At 31.0% G+C, this 21272-nt stretch overlaps 1 protein-coding gene across 1 annotated transcript; it reads left to right on the top strand.

The window, feature by feature from the left end:
* Positions 1 to 1020: 1020 nt before the first annotated feature.
* On the top strand, positions 1021 to 20965 carry LOC127734310 (EP300-interacting inhibitor of differentiation 3-like). The gene is made up of 10 exons (XM_052244134.1): positions 1021 to 1245; positions 3229 to 3309; positions 5670 to 5800; positions 7352 to 7479; positions 8263 to 8368; positions 9409 to 9508; positions 13078 to 13169; positions 13943 to 13991; positions 17202 to 17296; positions 18601 to 20965. Exons 1-10 carry the CDS (start codon positions 1095 to 1097, stop codon positions 18733 to 18735), a joined length of 1068 nt encoding a protein of 355 aa, XP_052100094.1. The 5' UTR covers positions 1021 to 1094; the 3' UTR covers positions 18736 to 20965.
* Positions 20966 to 21272: the final 307 nt, after the last annotated feature.

Genomic DNA, 21272 nt, shown 5'->3' with positions numbered 1-21272 from the left:
CTGATTGAAAGATTATGTCTTCGTCATATGAATATCAAGCACAATCCCTCCCGTTAGGGGTTTATTATCATACCATCATAAAATATATGAGAAGAACATAACCCGTATCATGCCAACAGCTGGTTTTAGAATAAATGTGTTTATTTCCGATGCAAAGACCCTATAAGTGAATCAATATTAAAGCCAAAATATGGCATCTTTAATGACCTGACAACAGTATCGTAACTATTATCCCTTCTTAATAAGTCTTTTTAAAGGTTTTGTTAGCATTAGAGGTGAATGCCGACATTTTTGTGCTTTGTAAAGAATATTACCATAAATGATTGGATGTGAAATACCTGAACGTATAAGATGTCTGCGTGTTGATTTATATTTACGAATGATGTCCTAGTACCGATGATAAAATTTAGTAAATGTTTAGTCCATTACTAGACATGGACTTCTGATTATATGGAACGTGTTTGCACGGTTTACAATTGACGCCAGTACTTCACAAATTTAACAATCTCAATATAAAACGGGTAAATAACCCAAGTCACCTCTACAGCAATCAACCGAGGATTTAATTCCCACTAACCAGGGATCTTAAAGCCGTATAATGATTTACAAACTACGATTTTAAGGTCACAAATACGTTTCCCTTATAGTTTCTCTACTGACAATTTCTTTCTGCATTATTAATTATTTACTAGGACCTGGGACTATTATACTAGTTTAATAGTCCCAGCTAGGACATCGATAACCCTAGATTTCAGAATTATACATAAATCAGTCTTGCTGATGATTGTGAAAGATTGAATATATGAAGTAACTAGTTGATCTAGGTTTGTAAAAATCATTCTTTATTTGACAAAAGATTTTAAAATCCTTATTATATAAATATACACATAATTTTAGGCATTGTATGTATGCCCAAAATTATGTGTACATATATTTATATTGCAACTAAGTAACTTCTGGTCATCGGGACGGATCAATCAGTTTTAGCTAAACCATGAAAAATATTCCGGGGGAAAAAAGTGGATCATACGGAACAAAATTCTGGTTGATATTTACACCTTACACCATGTAAATATTGTGGAAAATGAAAAATAATGTCGAAGCGGGCAAATAAGAATACAAACAACCAAGCTGAAGATGAAGATGATGAGGAAATCCCCGAGGAATACTTACAAAATACACAAGATAAGGGCGAAAGGCTCAGGATACGAACTGGCTACAGAACACTCATTGAAGACTTGAATAGTTCGTTTTATATGAATGAAAACAATTTAAAAGAAAATATTTTAATGTGTACCGTACACAACAGAACCACATTCGCTTGAGTTGAGGATTTAGTATAAAAATAAAAAATTCAACACTCATGCAAACAATAAAAAAAAATGCCAATCCTGTACTAAGCGCCTGTGAAACGTTAATTATATATCAAAACTATCTTTGCTATAAACTTAATTTGTATAATTAGTTGCTCTGGGAATATGTGAAGAATAATGTATGTATATATATGTTATGAACATAATGAATTAGTGTGACCGAATCATATCAAACGCAAATAAGAATATTACCACAAATCCCATTGTGTGGTCTAGACAGGCTAGGACCACTCATCCAAATTATTGCAAACATTTACCTCGCTCTATGGTACACAGGCTTACCTTAAAAGTAATGTCAAAAACAAAGTCGGGTTGAGTGCCAATATACTATGAGTTGAAAAAATTTCTCCCAGAAGTGATGTTTTGAAGGAAGTTCCAATGTCAAAGCCTCTTAATTTTATGCTAATTTTTGCATTCTTCATGCAAATATATTTTCCTGACAAATTCTTTCAAATAATTTTTGGAAAATCAACACTTCAACAGTTTTAAATCCTAAAAATTTGTAAGTAAATTTTGTCATTGAATGCAGCGAAGCGAGACAACTCGCCACACCAAATTGCCCCACCTTTCCACCAACCCGCCCCACTTATGAAAAAGGGTTAAATCCTATTAAATTTAGTCCAGCCAACTTGCCCCACTTATGAAAAATAGTAAAATCCCTTATTTAGTCCTGCCAACTCGCCCCACTTATGAAAAGTAGTTTAATCTACACAATCTTCTTAACTGTACTGCTAAAATAACAATAGAAAAAATACACTTGAAATACAAATAAAGATAGAAAAATTGATATATGATTCTGATTGAAATTCTCTGAAAATCTGAATCAAGTGTTACACACTTTTGTTGAAAAAACAGCTTCTGATATAGAGTATTCATCAAATCAGCTACAATTTTTGCACTATGATGTTTGAAATACAGAATTGCTAAAATCTTGTGATTTTTTTTCAATGGCCCCCATAAGTGGGGCGAGGTAATAGGACTAAATTCATCAGGATTTTTCGTTAGTTGGGCGAGTTGGCAGACCTTTATTCATCGGGATTAAACTCCTTTTCATAAGTGGGGCGAGTTGGCCGACCTTTATTCACCAGGGTTTTGCTCTTTTTCAGAAGTGGGGCCAGTTGGCAGACCTTTATTCATCACAATATTGCTCTTTTTCAGTAGTGGGGCAAGTTGGCAGGACTAAATTCAACGGAATTTTACCCTTTTTCCTAAGTTTGGCAAGTTGGCAGGAGTAAATTCAACGGGATTTTACCCTTTTTCATAAGTGGGGCCAGTTGTCATCGATTCGCCTACAGGATCATGACGTAATTGTTTATCCAATTGGAATTGATGTGTTATTGAAATGTCAACAGATGTCTAGGACGTCTGAATAAAAAATGCATGGGTTAACTTTCTAATCTCTCAGAACATAGGTTTCACAATTTGCAAACTGAAAGTGTAACTGATCATGCTGATTAATCAGTTCAAAATGGCAGTATCTTTTGGTTAGAAAATTTTCTGAATATTTGATTGTTTATAAAGATGATTCCTTTTGGGAAATTGAGTTTTTAGAGAGGGATCAACCTTGGATTTACTGGATGAAGAAATAACCTGACTCAAGTTTTATGTCCGTTAAAAGCTAAATAGAGCTTAACTTATGACATGAGGTGGATGTGTTTTTCTTTGTAAACCATGCCACCTCTAAATAAAGCTTTTTTGTTATTATCATTTATTTGAGGGATTGATCTTTTAATATTTTTGATGACATCCATGTTAATATTTTTTTGGGCTTCTCTCTCGTGTAGATTTGATAAATGTAGATAAAGCTAAACATATATGATATATGAAACTCATATAATTTGATATTTTTTTTTAGACAAAAAGCATGAGTTAGTTAATCCTGAAAACAACACTTTAACAGAAGCATTAGAAGTAGCCAATACTCTGAATAAGGATGGTATGTATATATTGTATGTTTTTATATTCATAACTACTCTAAATATTAGCACAACAATGTTAAATCTGCAAATTTGCGGAAGCAATTTTTTGTTCTTCCCTCGCCAGGATTCGAACTCATGCTATTGGGATATCAAGACAACAGCCTGCACTGTGTCCATTGCTCTAGACCACTTGGCCACCTAGACTGAACTAATAATTCAGCTTTCGGTGGCCTAGTGTTACCTTTCCTTGTCAGTAGAATCTAGAGTTGTAACACAGTACATGATATATTAGGCATGAAGATGGAATTGATTGCAAATTAGCTAAATATCTATCGTAAAGGATCGTAAGATACAGTCACAGGAATAATTATTTTGATAAGTACGTCTAAACAAGTGACAACTCTATGACAGATCCATTCATTGGATCACCAGTTAAGGTGATACAATGCTGAAAACACATTTTATATTCATAATTTTTATATTCATATTGTATGTTTTTATATACACTGAATGTAAGTAAAATAAGGGCATGTACCTCAGATGACATCAGGCTGCTTGCTGAGAGAGAGAAATTTCTAATTCACCATTTCTTCAATAGTTGTTACATGTATTTGCTCACATGCTGAAGCAGAAAAGTTGTGGAGAGAACCTTATTGGCTTTGTTTTTTTTTAATCTGTGACTCCTTGTAGGTACAATTCAAGTTACCATATACATCTCAACATACTTGGTACATTGATTCTCCATGAGGAGATGATAAGTCTTTTTGTATTTACCTTGGACAATGCAAATGTTTTCAGTATCAAAACTTACTAATTTCATTAAAAATTCATCTTCGCTAGCCAAGGGTAATACGATCCAGTCCCCTCCTCTCCACCCTTGGCAGATTAAGCCAACATTTGTGAGTATAATGCTGCGCCATCTACCGGTAGATAAAAGTCACACCCATTCCGACTACATCATTCATGACCAATGTCAGTACTTGAACTCTCTTCTGTGTGGAGGTGTAAAAATGGTTGTGTCTAGTGTTTACAAATTTCGTATAACAGGAATCGAAAATATACATTGGCATTCCAACATTTGCGCAAGAAACTTAACCAGGAATTTCAATTAGTTGATTAAGAACCTTTAAATTGTCACTAAACATCGTCCAATGTTTTGGGGATAAAGACGTGTTGCTCAATCAGCATGTGACAATTGTTTATTTATAATTTCTACCTTTATACGTGGTCATCTTAAAGGCGCGTTTTGATTGGATGCAGCCAGTTACGACTGTGACCAATGGAAATCATTACCTCGTGTCTCTGGAATTCTAGCTTAATCTGCCAAGGGTGGAGAGGAGGGGACTGGATCGTATTACCCTTGGCTAGCGAAGATGTTAAAAATTATGCACCAATCATTTGATGCCATTTGTGAGCCAAGATGATAAAAGACTCCCATCCTACCTTAAGCATGTAAAGCATATTAAGTGGCACTCCTCAGTGTTTCAGTCAGGATTTTAAAAGGTAATGTTAACGTTGCTAATCTAAAAAAGGGCACTTAGATTGAAAACTGGATAGGAATACGCTTAAGGGCATATTAGCACGTAAACAGAATTAGAAAAAGTATACATTGGCATGACAATATTGATTCATTGTATTGTTTGTTAAAAATGGCATTTTTACTAACTTAATAATCTGACAGATGATTTATTTCACCTTTTATCATTGTTTTGACACTAAGGTACATATTTGTAGATAAAATAAAAAAGGAAACATTTAGGGTGTATGATATATTTGCTTGACAATTGATATGATTAATTTTGGATTTAAAGACAGAAATCTGCCACCCGAATTAAATTTCCATATTTTTTATATGGACTGTGCTTTGACATCCCACTACCCAAGCAAGTCCCAGTAAGAATGGCAGACGTTAAAGCAATCTTAAAGCACAGTGACTTTTGAGATGAAGAACAGCAATAAACATGATAAAAGCCCTGTTCCTTTACTTTTTGTGTTTTTTTTTGCTGTGTATGTACTGATTTTGTATCACGGATCATCTTTTCTATTAAGCTATTGAGATGGGAGCATTCAAATGTTGTACAGACACTTAAGTTATTGGAACATTAAAAAATCCTATATTTACATTTTGTTATTCATCAGTCAAATGTTAATCCTTCTATTCCTAATTAGTGATGAGATTTAAAGTATAATTTTCTTAAAATGATTTTTTTTAATTCAAATAATTAAGCACTTGCACATGATTCTTACTTCAGAAGGTAGGTTTATCCTGGACTAAAAAAACTTACTGATTTATTTCATAACTTTAATTTGTTATCAGAGTTTAAAATGCTACTGATTTTATATACATGTACATGTAGCTGAATTTTTTAACTTTCAGTGAGGACACCCAGAGAAGGGGCTCTTGATTCAACAGCTATCCTCACAATATCCAGTTTAGCCAGACAACAGGCTGACAACTTAAACACAGATTTTGTTAGATTTGAACCAATAGAATTTGCTGAGAAACTGGTTAGTACAATATATGTGCTTTTGTTTGTTTTTATAATTTTGCTCCAAAGGAGAGGGTATATTATATAAAAATCAGATATGGTATGAATCCGTATGATTACCATTGAGACAACTATCCACCAACAGGGTTCTCACTAAATATTTTTGAAGGCAAGTCAAGGGACTCTAGTTCTTGGCCATGGAGATTCCAACAGTGAGAAGATGAAATTTTATTTCTATCTAATTTACGATTTCATTCTCCATCATTCTCCATGCCAAAAAAAGCACATAGAAATGACATCAAATTTATATTATATTTAAACTTTTGATATAGAATGATGATATATGTGTTTAGTTGATACAACATTTTAACATCTTGATGCATCTTTGGAGTCACCAGTTTACTCATGGACTCACCTTAGTGAGAACCCTGACCAAAGACCAAATGAAAAAGATGTAAACAACTGTAGGTAACTGTACAACCTTCAACAAGTATCAAAATCCATACCAAATGGTAAGCATTCAAAAAAGACACCGGGATGACAGAATGTGAAACAATTCAAAAGAGAAAAACAATGGCATGATTTATGCTAAAAGCAATAACCAAAAAATAATTATGCAGATAGCAATCAATGACAACCACTGAATTACAAGCTCCTGGTTTTGTGACAGGCATGTAAAAATATATTATACTGGAGTGAAATTTCACAGCTAATCCTGCAATTTAATAGGTTACCTCGACGGTATATGAGTCCATATACCCTGTGAAAAAAAAGAAGATCACATTGGTATTTAATATTGAAATCAGGACACTCCAGTATACATGGTATAATATAATTGTTATTCAGGGTTTACAGGGGATATGGGCTCATAATTCCTGTCAGTGCCCTATATCCCTTGTCAGATAGGGATATAAAACACTGACAGGAAATATGAGCCAATATTCTCTGTGAAGATCCAGAAAAACACATAGTGTTGGGGTTAAACATGCTTATGAGTGTTAAACCCTTCCATTAAGCTGGAGAATTAATGAGCATCAGTACATTTTGTTAAAATATGAATTTTATAAAACTCGGCTACTGATATTTCTTTCATTATTTACATATTAATAAATTTCTGATGGGCCAATTTTTTTCATAAATGATGTTCTTTGCAACAATTACATAACTTTTTTCTGGTGAAGTCTTTCTTGTCATAATTTGTATCGGTCCCTCTTACATGTCTTAAGTAAAAGTCAGTGAAATATCTTAGCATGTCAAGCATGCAATAAATATAAAATATTCATGTATTTCAGGCTTTAATATTATCATGGGTACATATATAAAATTTCTTTATAGGTAATATTATTATGGATACATATATAAAATTTCTTTATAGGTAATATTATTATGGATTCATATATAAAATTTCTTTATGGGTAATATTATCATGTATTCATATATATATACAATTTTCTAAATATCTTTGACTTAGTTATTGAAAGTTGGAAGTGTTATTGCAGAAAAAATTCTCTAAAGTAAATAATGAATTTTAAAAAATGCAGTTGGTATTTTATTGTTGGCTTTTTTGCAGGTAGCATTTATACAGAGAGAGAACAATGCTCCTTCAGATTCACATAGCAGGATTTCACCAGATGGATGGAAAAACCTTGGTGCCGCAGGACAGAAGCTGTTTAGTAAAAACCCACCATTTCATTTCATGTATGTTATTTAATAAGTATTATTTACATTTTCAAAGGACATGACACAAATTTTGGGATGAATTAAAGTGATTTTAAATTGGATACATCCTGGTAATTTTGGTCAGTAAGGTAATTCAGCTAAACCACTTGAATTAAAAGCTGACAAAACATTTCTAATACTTTGCACTGTACCAATTTAAAAACCAACAAACTAACAATTTATCCCTGAGGTATGAGCAACAGCGTCAACAAAAGATAGTTCATAAAGTTATAAAAAAGATATTTCATTGTTAAATCTACAAATTTTACCGTTATGTCTAATTGTTTGTGTTCACCATAATACAACCAAACACATTTTTATATGCCTGTTAACGGGACGTATTATGGTATACCAATATCCGTTCGTCTGTCCATCGTCAACATGTCGGACAATAACTCAAAAGCGCTTTAACCAATTTTCATGAAACTTTGTTGAAATGTTTATATCTATTGACGTAAGCTCCCTTTCTTTTTTTTCTTAATTGATTTTACCTTTCTGAGTTATAGGATTTTATTCATAAAAAAGGTGGGATTTTCCAGTTTTCGGACAATAACTCAAAAATGGTTTAAGCAGTTTTCATGAAACTGGTGACTGGTTTATATCTATTAGATTAAGCTCCATTTAGTTTTTTTATAAATTAATGATATGACATTGAGGAGTTGTTGAACTTTGTTGAAAAAGCGATGTGCGTATCATGAGCTCATGGCACAGCTCTTTATTTAAAGATGTTCTAATATGATATTATTTTTCATTGTTTTTCAGGGCAGGGTCTTTTGACAGAGATGTGAAAGAAAGACCACCCAAAAATCCTAATAAGCAAAAAAATGCTGACAAGGAAACTATTGACAAAGAGACTATTCCTAAAAAGGTAATACTCCAGTTATCTGATATTGGCACTGTTATTCAGAGTATTGGCTACTTCTATAATTGGTGTATAGAAAGATTGTAAGGTGTACTTGTCTTTCTGGCATTGACTTCATCTGACTCTTGTTCAAGGTTTAGTTTTCGTGATTAGACCAGCTTCTCAGATATTATAAGTTATGGGTTAACGTTTTTGCTGTATAGCATCGAATGATGCTTCGGTGTAGATGTCAGTCCAGGGTATATTTTACCTTGAATTCATTTTCATGGATTATTTATAATTTTAGTTTTAGTGATATCTGACTTCGATCTCAAAGACTTGACATAATATTAAACCATGATCAGTAAATCAGACATAATCAGCTTGTGCACTATTGTTAGTTTATGGTGCATGGCTATGAATACATATGCTAACAAGGTCTGGTGGTGGTGGTGGTGGGGGAGGGGGTGGGTGTGAGTTAACTACAATTTATTTACTGTAACTTTTCAAGAAAATAACATTTTTGAATATCAGATTTATTTATATGGTCTCAAACAAGAAGAAGCACAATAAAGTGTACCCATCAATTTTTCATCGAGTGTGTTAATCACCCTAACACCTACATTCAAGGGCAGTATGTTTTTTATTTTACTGAATGCCCTTTGATTTAAGAGTGTGCACTATGTTATTTGAAGGACAATTGTAAAAAAATAAAGTCATACATTTACATAGTTTACTAATAACAACAAAACGACGGAAATGATGTAGAAATAAGAATCGGTAAACTTCAGCCGTAGCGGGTGTTAATTGTTCCAATCGGCAAACTTCGTGCTCAGGCCGGTGTTAATTTTAGGCAGTATCACCCATTGCTAATATTATCACATGTTGCTATGGGTGGGCGTGGCTTATGAAAAGTTAGTGGAAATTAACAAATGCTGTGTGTCAAATGAAATGAATGGATAATATAAGAAATTTGCATAAAGTATAATAATCTTGGTTATATCAACAGGTAAGAGAGGGGTAATAATTTGTGAAATGCTCTCAATTTTTCTATATTTTATTTTCAGATGCAATCTTTTGATGGCACTGGTGGTAAAAATGAAGCCACAACAGCAGAAGTAGAACGGGTATTGGATATTTTGCAGAAACTTTATAAGCAAACAGATGGTACTAAGTTTTTCTTACCTCCATTTTGCTACCTTCCACCCACATCAGTTTAAAAAAAAGAACTAAAAATATCTATCAACATGATCAAATTAAAAACAAGCATCCTTCGTGTAATACTATGACCACATATGGAGAAGTAACAACACAATTAATAACCTTTTCAATTACTTCATTTAGAACAATAAAAACACAACAACAGTAAACATCAGCATCAGTATTGTTGTTATGGCATATAAGTTAATGTTGTTTGACATACTGAAAAATACTTCCGGTTATGTTTCATAATTTGGAAATTAATTTAAACTTAGAGTAATCACTTATACTGATATAAGACAGGTTTTTGATTCAGCCATGCTGGATCTATGCGATCACTCTGGTTTTGGAGATGGTGCAGAATACTAAGTTGAAGACATATCATGAAACTAATTATGTGTTTTTATGACTTGCAAAAACTTTCTACACCATTTTAATCATCAACTGCAAACTTTTGACATGTTATTTGCCCTTAAATTAAGAAAAGATTGGTCGAATAGCGACTTTATTTTAGATATACACTTACAGATAGTTCCTTTCTAAATCAAAATTTATGATGATTTACTATTTATGAATTAATTTGAAAAAGTATTTGTATATCAATTGAATCAGTTGATAAGAATTTTGAAAGTATTATATTAGTATCTTGTGCTTGTGTAAATTATTGTTCAATGAAATGTAGGTCAACATGCATATTGATATACCTAAGTTGATTCCCACACTTTTTTGAAATGGTATTAGTCCAATTCTTTCCATAGGCAAGTAAGAGTCAGAATGATTATTAACTGTCATGATTTTCAAATAAGTATTAATTAGAAACAACCCCAGGCTTAATTCAAAATAGTTAATATCTCATGACCTGTTACATAATTAAATAGACACAATTTATTAAACACCTAACTGAATACACACATTCTTGACCTCAATAGTAAACCTACAAATGTATTATTTATTTTGATCTACACTACATTAAAATATACTGATAATTTTGCTAGCTAGCTGAATGATTAATCTGATGTGTTTTTTCAAAGAAAATACTTAAAATGAAAAATTTATGTATAAAAAATGCGAGCAAATTTTATTTTACTTGTAAAATCAGTGCCATTATCATCTGACATAAGTCAATAATCAAGTTCTAATTAATTAGTTACAATTATCAGAAATTTAGTTGAAATATTAAATAAAATGGCATAACTCTTACCTGAGCATTATCTGCAATAAAATTTATTTGTTTGTTTTACATTTCTATCCATTTATATTGCTATTTAACAGTAATTGGAAATATCTGAGCATTAGGTATTTGTACAAATAATAATAATAATAATAAATTTTATTTTATTATTGTGTCACATACTGATTGAACATTAAAGAATAACATAATAAAAATATACATTAAAACAATCAGTGTCCAGCCATAAGATTGGCTTATGAGACACATATCTACAAAACATTTCACATTTAGATATATGTAAATATAACATTTCCTAAAATTTGTTTTTTGTACAATTTCAAAAAGATTTATCATTTAAATAATTAAAAATTCAATTAAAAATTCATTTAATAAATTAAATTATAAATTATATAGATAAAAATTATTATTTCATTTGAATATCACATGACTTTAAAAGTAGTAAAATTTAAAGGTTACTAAAACTATAAAAATAAGTATCTCAAACTAAAAATAACTTTCGTCTCATAAAAAAGTTATAAATACTCTTGCTTAAAAATGCTTGAATTTCAGGACAATTCATCATTTCAACTAATTTCTGATCATCGTCCAAAATAGCAAAATTTTCAATATAATTTGAACATTCAGAAAATAAAAGCCATCTCAAGTCATCATAAAGAGAACAATTTAAAAGGAAGTGTTTTTCAGTTTCAACACAATTGTTCGTACAAAGCACACAAAGTCTGTTATGAACTGGAATTGGCGGCCTGGCATACCTTCCGGTTTCGATGGCTAGCGGTAGCGATCCGGCGCGGAACAGAGCCATAACGTGTTTATGTTGTCTAGGTATTAACATTGCAATATATAGTTCAGTATTTCGTTCCTGTTTAAATTGTCTATAAGTACGTAGTTTATTACCGTTTTGGTGTCCACGGTCATTAAAAAGTTCGTTATACCATTCATCATTGTCAAGAAGGTTGATCTTCTCGGTTACAGTTTTCATAATGTATTTAGTATTCAAAGTAACATTACTCACTTCATCGTTTACATTTAATAAATTTACAGTTTTATTCACTTCAAAATTCCATCCTTTTTTCCGTCTCGATGCCCAACGCCAAACCTTAAATATTTTCCTGTTTTGGTCTATCCGTGTTAATTTACATAAATAAAAGTCTTATACAAGAAATGATTTGCTTACTGAGACAAGAAAGCCATCCCATATGTGTCGAAATGTTTGACGTATTTTTACCAACGGACAAAAAGTATTTACATGCCTTATTTTGGACAGTGTTTATAACGGTACATTCAGAATTGAATACAGGAAATGTATTTTTCTTAATGAAGAATGAACACCAATTTAGATAAAAAATAGTTATTATTTTTTTTAATTTTGTTGGTGAGAAAGAGCATTTATAAGGCCTCTTTCTGGAAATGATTAAACCTGTCATTATTAATGGCATATAAAAAATATATTACTTGTTTGACGATTTTCCTTTCCATTCTTGTCAAAAATAAAATCTGACAGAGTCTAAAATTGAAAGATTAGTATATATATCTATATTTGCATCAATATTGAGAAATTCCCTACCTTTGGACAATAACATAGAAATTTTACAGTAAGATTGGAAATGAAAAGAGAAAAAAATTTAGAAAAATGTATGGTCAGAAAGAATATGAGACTAGCTATGAATTTGTCTGGATCACAACATCAACAATGCTTTGATTATGAGAAATTTCCTGAAGCAGTTAAATGTATATAAATTAATTTTTTTCTCAAAATATAAAGGTACTATGGGATTAAAAATTAACAATTTTATACAGATTTAGGGTAAAATTATAAGTTTAATAATGTTTTGGGAGGACATTTTTAGATCGATTGCTTTCATGATATAAAAAGTAAAATGGTAACTCATTCTTGTTTACTTTTATTTTTTTTGTAAATTTTTGCAGTAATTTCCAATTTCATAATCTCCCCCTAAAATGAGCTAAAGTGTTTAAGGTATTTCAATTCATTTATGAAAAAGCTATAGGGGAGCTACCATTTGATTTTTATGGGGGGGGCTAGGATGAAATTTGAAAAAAAAAATGGTTTATTTACTACAATAATGTAATATATGTTCCCTATTGGAATTTTGAAACAAGAATATTATTAAACAAGCAACAAATCCAAGATAGTGGACTCCATAGATGCTAAGTTGTCTATCATATAGTGAAACTGTGGAGTTTTCCATTACTTATACCATTCAAATATTTATTACTAAGTTTTAATTTAAAGGTTTGTGACTATTTTTTAAAATGGAGTCTTTGACAGTAGAAGATGAGGAGGTAGTGAGACATTGCTTATCTAGACCTATATTTTTATTTTCAGAAAATCCAATTTGTTTCTTTGAATTCGTTTTAAATCCAGAATCATTTGGTCAGACCATAGAGAATATATTTTACACCTCATTTTTAATAAAGGTAAGTGGCTTATTTACTTAGTAACTTTCCCATGTTCAGTAGCATTAATCCTATAATGCTTAATAACTGAAGGTTGTAATAGAACATCTGATGGGACAGTCTTGCATGAATGTCAAAAAATGTTGAATCACACCTGAAACAAAAATCATCTTATCTTCTGAAGATAGGGACAGTCCGTTATTCAAAAGCATGAATTTAAATGTTCAACGAATTAAATATTTTCTGTAGGCTTGTATGCGGATATTGACAAAATCAAATATCCATGAAAATGCAAGCTTTCCTCAACTCATGAAAATTGATACCCATGAAAGTAAATAAATCCATAATTTAAGAAATCTATGTTGTCTAAAGATAAATACATGTTTAACCCCGCCGCATTTGAGCCTGTCCCAAGTCGGGAGCCTCTGGCCTTTGTTAGTCTTGTATGTTTTTTTAATTTTAGTTCATTTATATGTTTTGGAGTTTAGAGTGATATCCATTTTCACTGAACTAGTACACAATTTTATTTAGGAGCCAGCTGAGGACCACCTCCGGGTGCAGGATTTTCTTGCTGCATTGAAAAAAAACTTTTTTTTTATTAAAGTATTATTTGATAAAAAAAAAATTAAATATTAGAGGACAAAAAGTTTTGATAACAGGTTTTCGTTTTTCTTTTATAACTGCATTATGACCACATAATATATTCTATGCAGTAAATGATTTCAAAATATACTAAAAATGAAGTTAATATTGAGTTTTGATAATATAAGTTTTGCACAGCCTTTTTATTGCAGGATGGTTTAGCAAAGACAACACTAGATGAAGATAATTTACCATTGATAGGTAACTACCATTGAAAATTGTTTTTATATGACTGCACAATTTCAGTGGGTTAACTTCAAAGTCTTAAATTCTTGGGTTTCTTTTAAATGCTGAATCTAACTGTGTATTTAGGTTTTGGAATTTGGTCTTGTTTTTATTACACCCATTTACAGAATGTATTATGGTATACCGTTGTCTGTCGGTCATCAACATGACGGATAATAAATAACTCAAAAACACTTAAACCAATATTCATGAAACTTTGGTAAATTGTTTATATCTATTGACGTTAGCTCCCTTTCGATTTTTATAAATTCTAGATTTTACATTTCCTAGTTATGGGATTTTATTTGTAAATATGTTGTTCTAACAATCAACAATAATCTTAGCCTAAGGATATTTCCCTTTACATAACTAATTTTGAAGTACAAAAATGTCCCTTGCTTAAGATGCCATGGGAAATTTTCATTTTAAACCATCATATTTTTATGTTAAAATCTGTTCAGATGGATATATTTAAACACTTTCTACACAATTATTAATATAGCAGTCACAACATACAAGAATTGAGTCTAATATACTTGACAATTTTAACTTTCCAAAAGACGTTTGGAAATTTAGTAAAAGCAAGCTATCATTGTTCTTCTGTAATAAATGGAAACCTAAATAGTTACTTTAAATTTTGTGACTCGCATGAGGTAAATAAGAAAACCTTTTAAAATATCTAAATTAACTTTTTTAAATAAAAGTTTTGAAATCAAGAAAAAGTTTTTTAAGAATAACAAATATTTCATTTGTATCTCTCTCTATATATATATCTTTATCTTTACAAATTTTTCTCCATAAAAATAAAAAATGCAATTAAATAATCAGCATTGAAAATTAAATTGAGAATTCATGTAACAATAAGGGTTGATCTTTGAAAACTTAATTAAAACAAAACTTGTACAAATATTTTCACTGTTAAATAGTGCATGTGTTAAAGTTTCAGTCCAGCCTGTTGTCCTATTTATGATTTTTTATGCCCCCGCTGTAGCGCAGGGGGCATTAAGTTTTACCCTTGTCTGTCTGTACGTCCCAAAATTGGTTTCCGTTCTCTAACTTTAGTTTGCCTCAACCAAATGTTATGAAACTTATACACAATGCTTATTTCCACAAAACACAGATCAAGTTTGAATTTTGGTGGCGTCACTTTTACCGTTGTCGAGTTATGCCCCTTTAAAAATGGAAAAATTGCTGAATTTTTCGTTTCCGTTCTCTAATTTTAGTTTGCCTCAACCAAATTTTATGAAACTTATACACAATGCTTATTACCACAAAACACAGATCAAGTTTGAATTTTGGTGGTGTCACTTTAACCATTCTAGAGTTATTTCCTATATGATACAGCTCTTACATGTACATGTCTTTGGAGAAAAGTAATTGAAATGTAATTGTAATGTAATTAATTACATTTGAAAATCAATGTAATTAATAACATTTAAAAATCAATGTAATTGAAATATAATTAATTATTACTTTGGCATGTAATTGACCCCAGATCATGGTTAAATGGGTTCAAAATAATTAAACTTTGTTTGCTTTCAACAAAAATTGAATATATGGAGTCTTATGATATGCTGAATCTTACCGTGTATTTAGATTTTGGATTTTGGGCCCGTTATCAAATTGGTCCACATTGAGGTCCAAAGGGTCCAAAATTAAACTTTGTTTGATTTCATCAAAAATTTAATTCTTGGGCGTCTTTGATATGCTGAATCTAACCATGTATTTAGATTTTGGATACTGGACCATAATGGGTAAATGTCCAATTTCAAATTTTTAAGATCTTGCGCCACATTCATTCTGTGTGAGAAACCTATGCTGTGTCAAATATTTAATCACAAATCCAAATTCAGAGGTGTATCAAGCTCAAATGTTATGTCCATACTTGCCCCAATTGTTTGGGGTTGGACCTCTGCGGTAGTATCAAGCTGCCCCCTGGGGAGTATTTTATATCAATACTAGAGACACCCCAAGAAACAATATAATGCTATTTGAAGACCAGATATGAGGTAAACATCAATGAGACAACAACCCAATGACACAAATAAACAAATGAATGTTTACTACATAGTTTTAGTAAGAAAACTATTTAACCTCAACTAAGATCAAAACTTCATTTTAAAGCTTTAATTTGTGTGTTTTGATAAATTTTGTCCACAATTTCAAATAAATTATGCCATTGTACATATATTAGATCTTCCTCTTTTCAAGCATGTATCACATATGAAGTCAATTTATGCATGTGAGTGTATCTTAAAATGTTGTTAAACATCAGGTCTATTATTATCCTCCTACTCTAAAGAATGGTATTAAAGATTAAGAATGTTGTCATGTCAGGTTCAGGAATTTTTGTCAGATGTTCGGACTCCTTGGATTTTTTCCTATGATACAGGGTAAAATATTTTGCCCCATATCGCCCACTTTTCTTTTCATAGAAGACTTCAATAGCTCATAAAAAGTCATAACCAAAATTTAAGCAGATTGTAGATTTTTTTTCAGACGATTTGAGACCCAAATAATGCCAATGCTAAATACAAGGTAAAATGTCCTAGTAAACCTTTTCCCGCCATTTTTTAAAAATCAAATATTTGAAAAGGAGTTCCTTAACCTATCACTATTTTTAGCTTATTTTGTTCCTTAACTGACGCTCATCTGACTTAGACTAAATTTTAAATTCTAGATTTTTAAAATTTCACCCGACTACATCCTCAAGTCTATGTCTGTCTGTGATTCCATCTGTCCATCCCATTTTGGTCATAGTTTGTCAAGAACTTCAAATCAGAGCTCCCTGAGATTTGGTATCAAGCTTCATGTGAGCGAGCATGTTTGATGCATTTTTGAATTCATTGCTGATCAACTTCATGTTTACAGAGTACTTATATATTCTTACACATAATGACCATGTAGGAAATTTTCGACACATTTTTCACAGAAACTACAAATCAAGCCTTTTGAAATGTGGAATCAAGATGCAATTTAACACCCATCACTCTTCCACTTTCTGTTTACCGAATACTTATAGCGGGGGTATTGTAAGTGATACATTTTAATTGTCAAAGAAAATAGAAGTCATTAATAAATTAACCTGTACAAATGATTATTTGCACATACTAGCAAACAACAAAACTGACCAAATCTGTAGAAAACAAACAAGTTTATTACATGTTGTCTGGTTTTATCTTACAGAGCCTGTAGAGAACAATGAAGCAGAAAGAAATAAACAACACATCAAAACTAGAAATCACCAAACAATTCTGTCTATAACTCCTGCTGAATGGAAGGTATGTTAAACACTCGAGGTAGAATCACCAAATAATTCTGTCTATAACTCCTGCTGAATGGAAGGTATGTTAAACACTCGATGTAGAATCACCAAACAATTCTGTCTATAACTCCTGCTGAATGGAAGGTATGTTAAACACTCGAGATAGAATCACCAAATAATTCTGTCTATAACTCCTGCTGAATGGAAGGTATGTTAAACACTCGAGATAGAATCACCAAACAATTCTGTCTATAACTCCTGCTGAATGGAAGGTATGTTAAACACTCAGATAGAATCACCAAACAATTCTGTCTATAACTCCTGCTGAATGGAAGGTATGTTAAACACTCGAGATAGAATCACCAAACAATTCTGTCTATAACTCCTGCTGAATGGAAGGTATGTTAAACACTCAAGATAGTTCACCAAACAATTCTGTCTATAACTCCTGCTGAATGGAAGGTATGTTAAACACTCGAGATAGAATCACCAAACAATTCTGTCTATAACTCCTGCTGAATGGAAGGTATTTAATACATTTCAGTTGGAATAATCAACCATATTTGTTAATTCAATCTGCTGATTGAAGATAATATATCATGTTTAAATAAAAATCACCAATAGACCATGTTGAATAGAAGGTGTGAAACCTACACTGCAAAGAATCACCAAACTATTCTGTGTTTATCTCTAGGTGAATTAAAGTAATTGAGAAACAAATTGAAAGCATTGAAGTTGTACACAAATTGTAGATTCTTTCAACATTTCAAAGGAACATCTATTTTTAGGCATTTGGTGTATGGAATAATTGTAAGGTGTACAAGTCAGTCTGGCAGGGTTCATCTGACCTTGACCTCATCTCTTACAAGTCCTTTGATACATATAAAACTATTTTTATTTGGTAGAATATTTTAGAATCCTTAGCTGAAAATGGTTAGCCTCAGCTTTCATTTCTCATATTGGTCAATATACACATTAAATGCAGAGATTTTGTAAATATTTCACAGTTAAAATTACTACGAAAAAAGTTAACAGCAGAAAACTAGATATCTTTGTCAAAACCTAGAAATATAAATACAAAGCTGTGATACTACAAATTTTGATATTGGCTCAAAGACATTTTGCCCCTTAACTCTGCTTGTGATTAAAAAGAGGTAATTGGTCTTACATTTTTTTGAATACTTTTCTTTTGTTTTCCCTTATGATTTAGTCTAGAATATTGCTGAAAACTTTCAATGAAGATGATTTGTATTTGATGAAATTCCTTCTGTTCTAATGAAATGATCAGATTTAACTTAGTATTTCCTGTTTTTATATTAGGAATTAATACGTGTCTATCAAATAGAAGAACCACTTATACCAACCAGAGATCATACAATACCTCCAACTAAAAAACCATTAATAGAATCTAAAACACAGAACGGTGCAACTTCACGTGTAAAAGGAAAGAAATGATTTACATACGGAAGCTAAAACACACAATGGTACACCACCAACTGGGAAATGAAAGAAATGATTTACATACGGAAGCTAAAACACACAATGGTACACCACCAACTGGGAAAGGAAAGAAATGATTTACATACGGAAGCTAAAACACATAATGGTACACCACCATCTAGGAAAGGAAAGAAATGAAGCTCATAAAGAAGAAGTTGGGAAAAATTTCAGAACAACCTAGATTACACATAATGCAGACCTTATTTTTAATGTGCCTTTACTTATTTTTATTCATTATCAATAATTAATACTCAAAACTCACCACTATGTTTTCAGTGTTTTTTAAGGACTTATAGAATAGTGTGCAAATAAGAATCATGTTAAAACCTGACTTCAGTGAAACATTAAATATTTCTTACATATTATTATTTCTATTGTATTGTTGTTATCTAGTCATGTAAAAACTTCAGTAAAAGTAGATGTTGTTTTCTCTTGCAGAAAATCACTAATAACTTTATGTTTTGAAATTGTCTATATATATTCAATACTTACCCTGCATGCATTTTATCACAAACAAATACTGAAAGCATTTTAAAATGATTTATAGAAGAACCAGTTTTGGAAGAAGTTGTAGGGTATTGTATAAAGATATAGAACACATATTTTTTTTCTTTTGTACGTAATATTTTATTGTTAGTGTGAAATATTTACTGTTGGAAAATATGTTTGTAATTTTATTATTTGAAGAAAAAAATTGAAGATCCTTTTCAAATTTGGATGCAGGTTTCCACTCATCAATACCTTGGACAAGTTGGATAATTCTAAAATCATAAATGGGGGACCATTTAGTAGGTAGGGGTGTTTTGAAAATATCCCAAATTAATTCTAGGATTGTGCCTTATTTTTTTATCAGATCCTTTTCAAATTTATATAAAGATTTTCACTCTTCAAACCAACAAATGAGTTTGTTTATCAAAAAAATCTCAAAAGGGAGGCCAGTTTTTAGAGGGTTACTTGTACAAAAGAGCATTGTGTTTGTGAACTTCTTCATGAAAGATTATTTCATTGATTGGAATTAATGGGAGCCAGAAAGAGAGCATTCCTATTTCCATACTCATACATGTTTCGTTTTCAACAGTGCAGATATTTATTTGCCTTTATTTTCAGCATTTATTTTACTTTTTTACCTGTTAGTCCATGCAATTTTAAAATTATTTGATACTTTTGAAAATGACTACTAGTGTTTATTGCATAAACCAAATGATAAAATTACAGTTTTTTTAACCAGTCAATTAGAGGTGCATTAGCTTTTAAAACTGACAGCTTTTGAAAATCAGATCCCTTAAAATAATGGCTTTAGAATAGCTGGCTGTTGTACTAAAGTGAAGTCATTGAAAGCCAGCTGTCAACCTAAGCAAGTTTAAATTTTAGATGACTCAATATTTATAATGAAGCTTGTTACATTAAAGAAAATAGTTGTTTAGTTATTTGGTTTTGTGAAAAAAAAATTGGTTTATTTTGATAATAGGTAAGATTATAAAACAAAAAATTATTGGTTTCATTCTGTCTTATCACAGAAATTTAAATTTGATTTTTTATCGATCTTTATTTGTAAATCATTGAGTTGTCTCCCTTTTCAGGATTCTTTTCATTGTATTCTACAGAATTTCGTCTCCTTTGAAAAAATTCTAAATAAAAGTTTACTTTTACAGCATTGGTCGTAATTTTTACTTGTTATATATTAACTTAAAGCAATAATTCTAATCATTTGATTTTTTAATGGGCAGCAAACTCATATCAAAGTCTTGTGTTCAACTTTTGATATCACTTATTATCAAAGATATTGGTATTTCATTTCACATCAATACATTTTATTTTACATTACCTGTTTTCTTCATTAGTTTCATTTCTTAAGTTACTGAACAAAGATGTACATTTTATTTGTGATAGTATTTTTAGTTTTAAGTTTTTAATGTATCAATTGTTTTTAGATAAAAATAAATGTAGGAGAAATGTTTCCTAGATTGAGGTAAACATGCTGTAAATATTAATTCTACATGTTTTAGTATTTTAGTGGTCTGGTACAATGAAAAAGGTCAGTGTTTTTCATAGAGGGTTTATACATAACAGTAACCCCATGCTTTAATTAAGCCTCTTTTTTTCATAATGTGATAATCCCTATTACTCTAGATAAGCACTACCCTTCAAAATTTGTGACCACCATCATTTCAGTCAACCCCCCCCCAAAAGAAACCTATATTGAAAAAATTTCTAGGAAAAACACTGAGTTTTCAGAAAAATGTTTTTTTTTATTTGCTCTGCATATGCATCCTTATTGAATTCTTAATATTTGACCAACTATTTATTTGGTATTAGAATAAAGTATACCATATCAGATCACTGAAGCTAACAACGTGAAGGAATTTAAAGTGAACTGTAAATAATTGTTTATGACAATCAGTAACCATGTATCTTACTGAATCACCTACCCATGTTACAAATGTTTCTAGTGAAAGCAAATGTTGAATATGTATTAAGAATAGTGCTGATGT

The sequence above is a fragment of the Mytilus californianus genome, unplaced genomic scaffold (genome assembly GCF_021869535.1).
Source record: "Mytilus californianus isolate M0D057914Y unplaced genomic scaffold, xbMytCali1.0.p SCAF_3, whole genome shotgun sequence".
Taxonomy (NCBI): domain Eukaryota; kingdom Metazoa; phylum Mollusca; class Bivalvia; order Mytilida; family Mytilidae; genus Mytilus; species Mytilus californianus.
The sequence above is the reverse complement of the archived record's forward strand: the minus strand, read 5'-3'. Positions and strand labels throughout refer to the sequence as shown.

What these genes read in the sequence shown, in the direction of transcription:
- LOC127734310 (XM_052244134.1), top strand. Translation starts at nt 1,095, where the DNA reads ATGTCGAAGCGGGCAAATAAGAATACAAACAACCAAGCTGAAGATGAA. An exon ending in AAGAGACTATTCCTAAAAAG is followed by an intron (nt 8,369 to 9,408) that starts GTAATACTCCAG and finishes TTTTATTTTCAG; the next exon opens with ATGCAATCTTTTGATGGCAC. An exon ending in AGATAATTTACCATTGATAG is followed by an intron (nt 13,992 to 17,201) that starts GTAACTACCATT and finishes TTTATCTTACAG; the next exon opens with AGCCTGTAGAGAACAATGAA.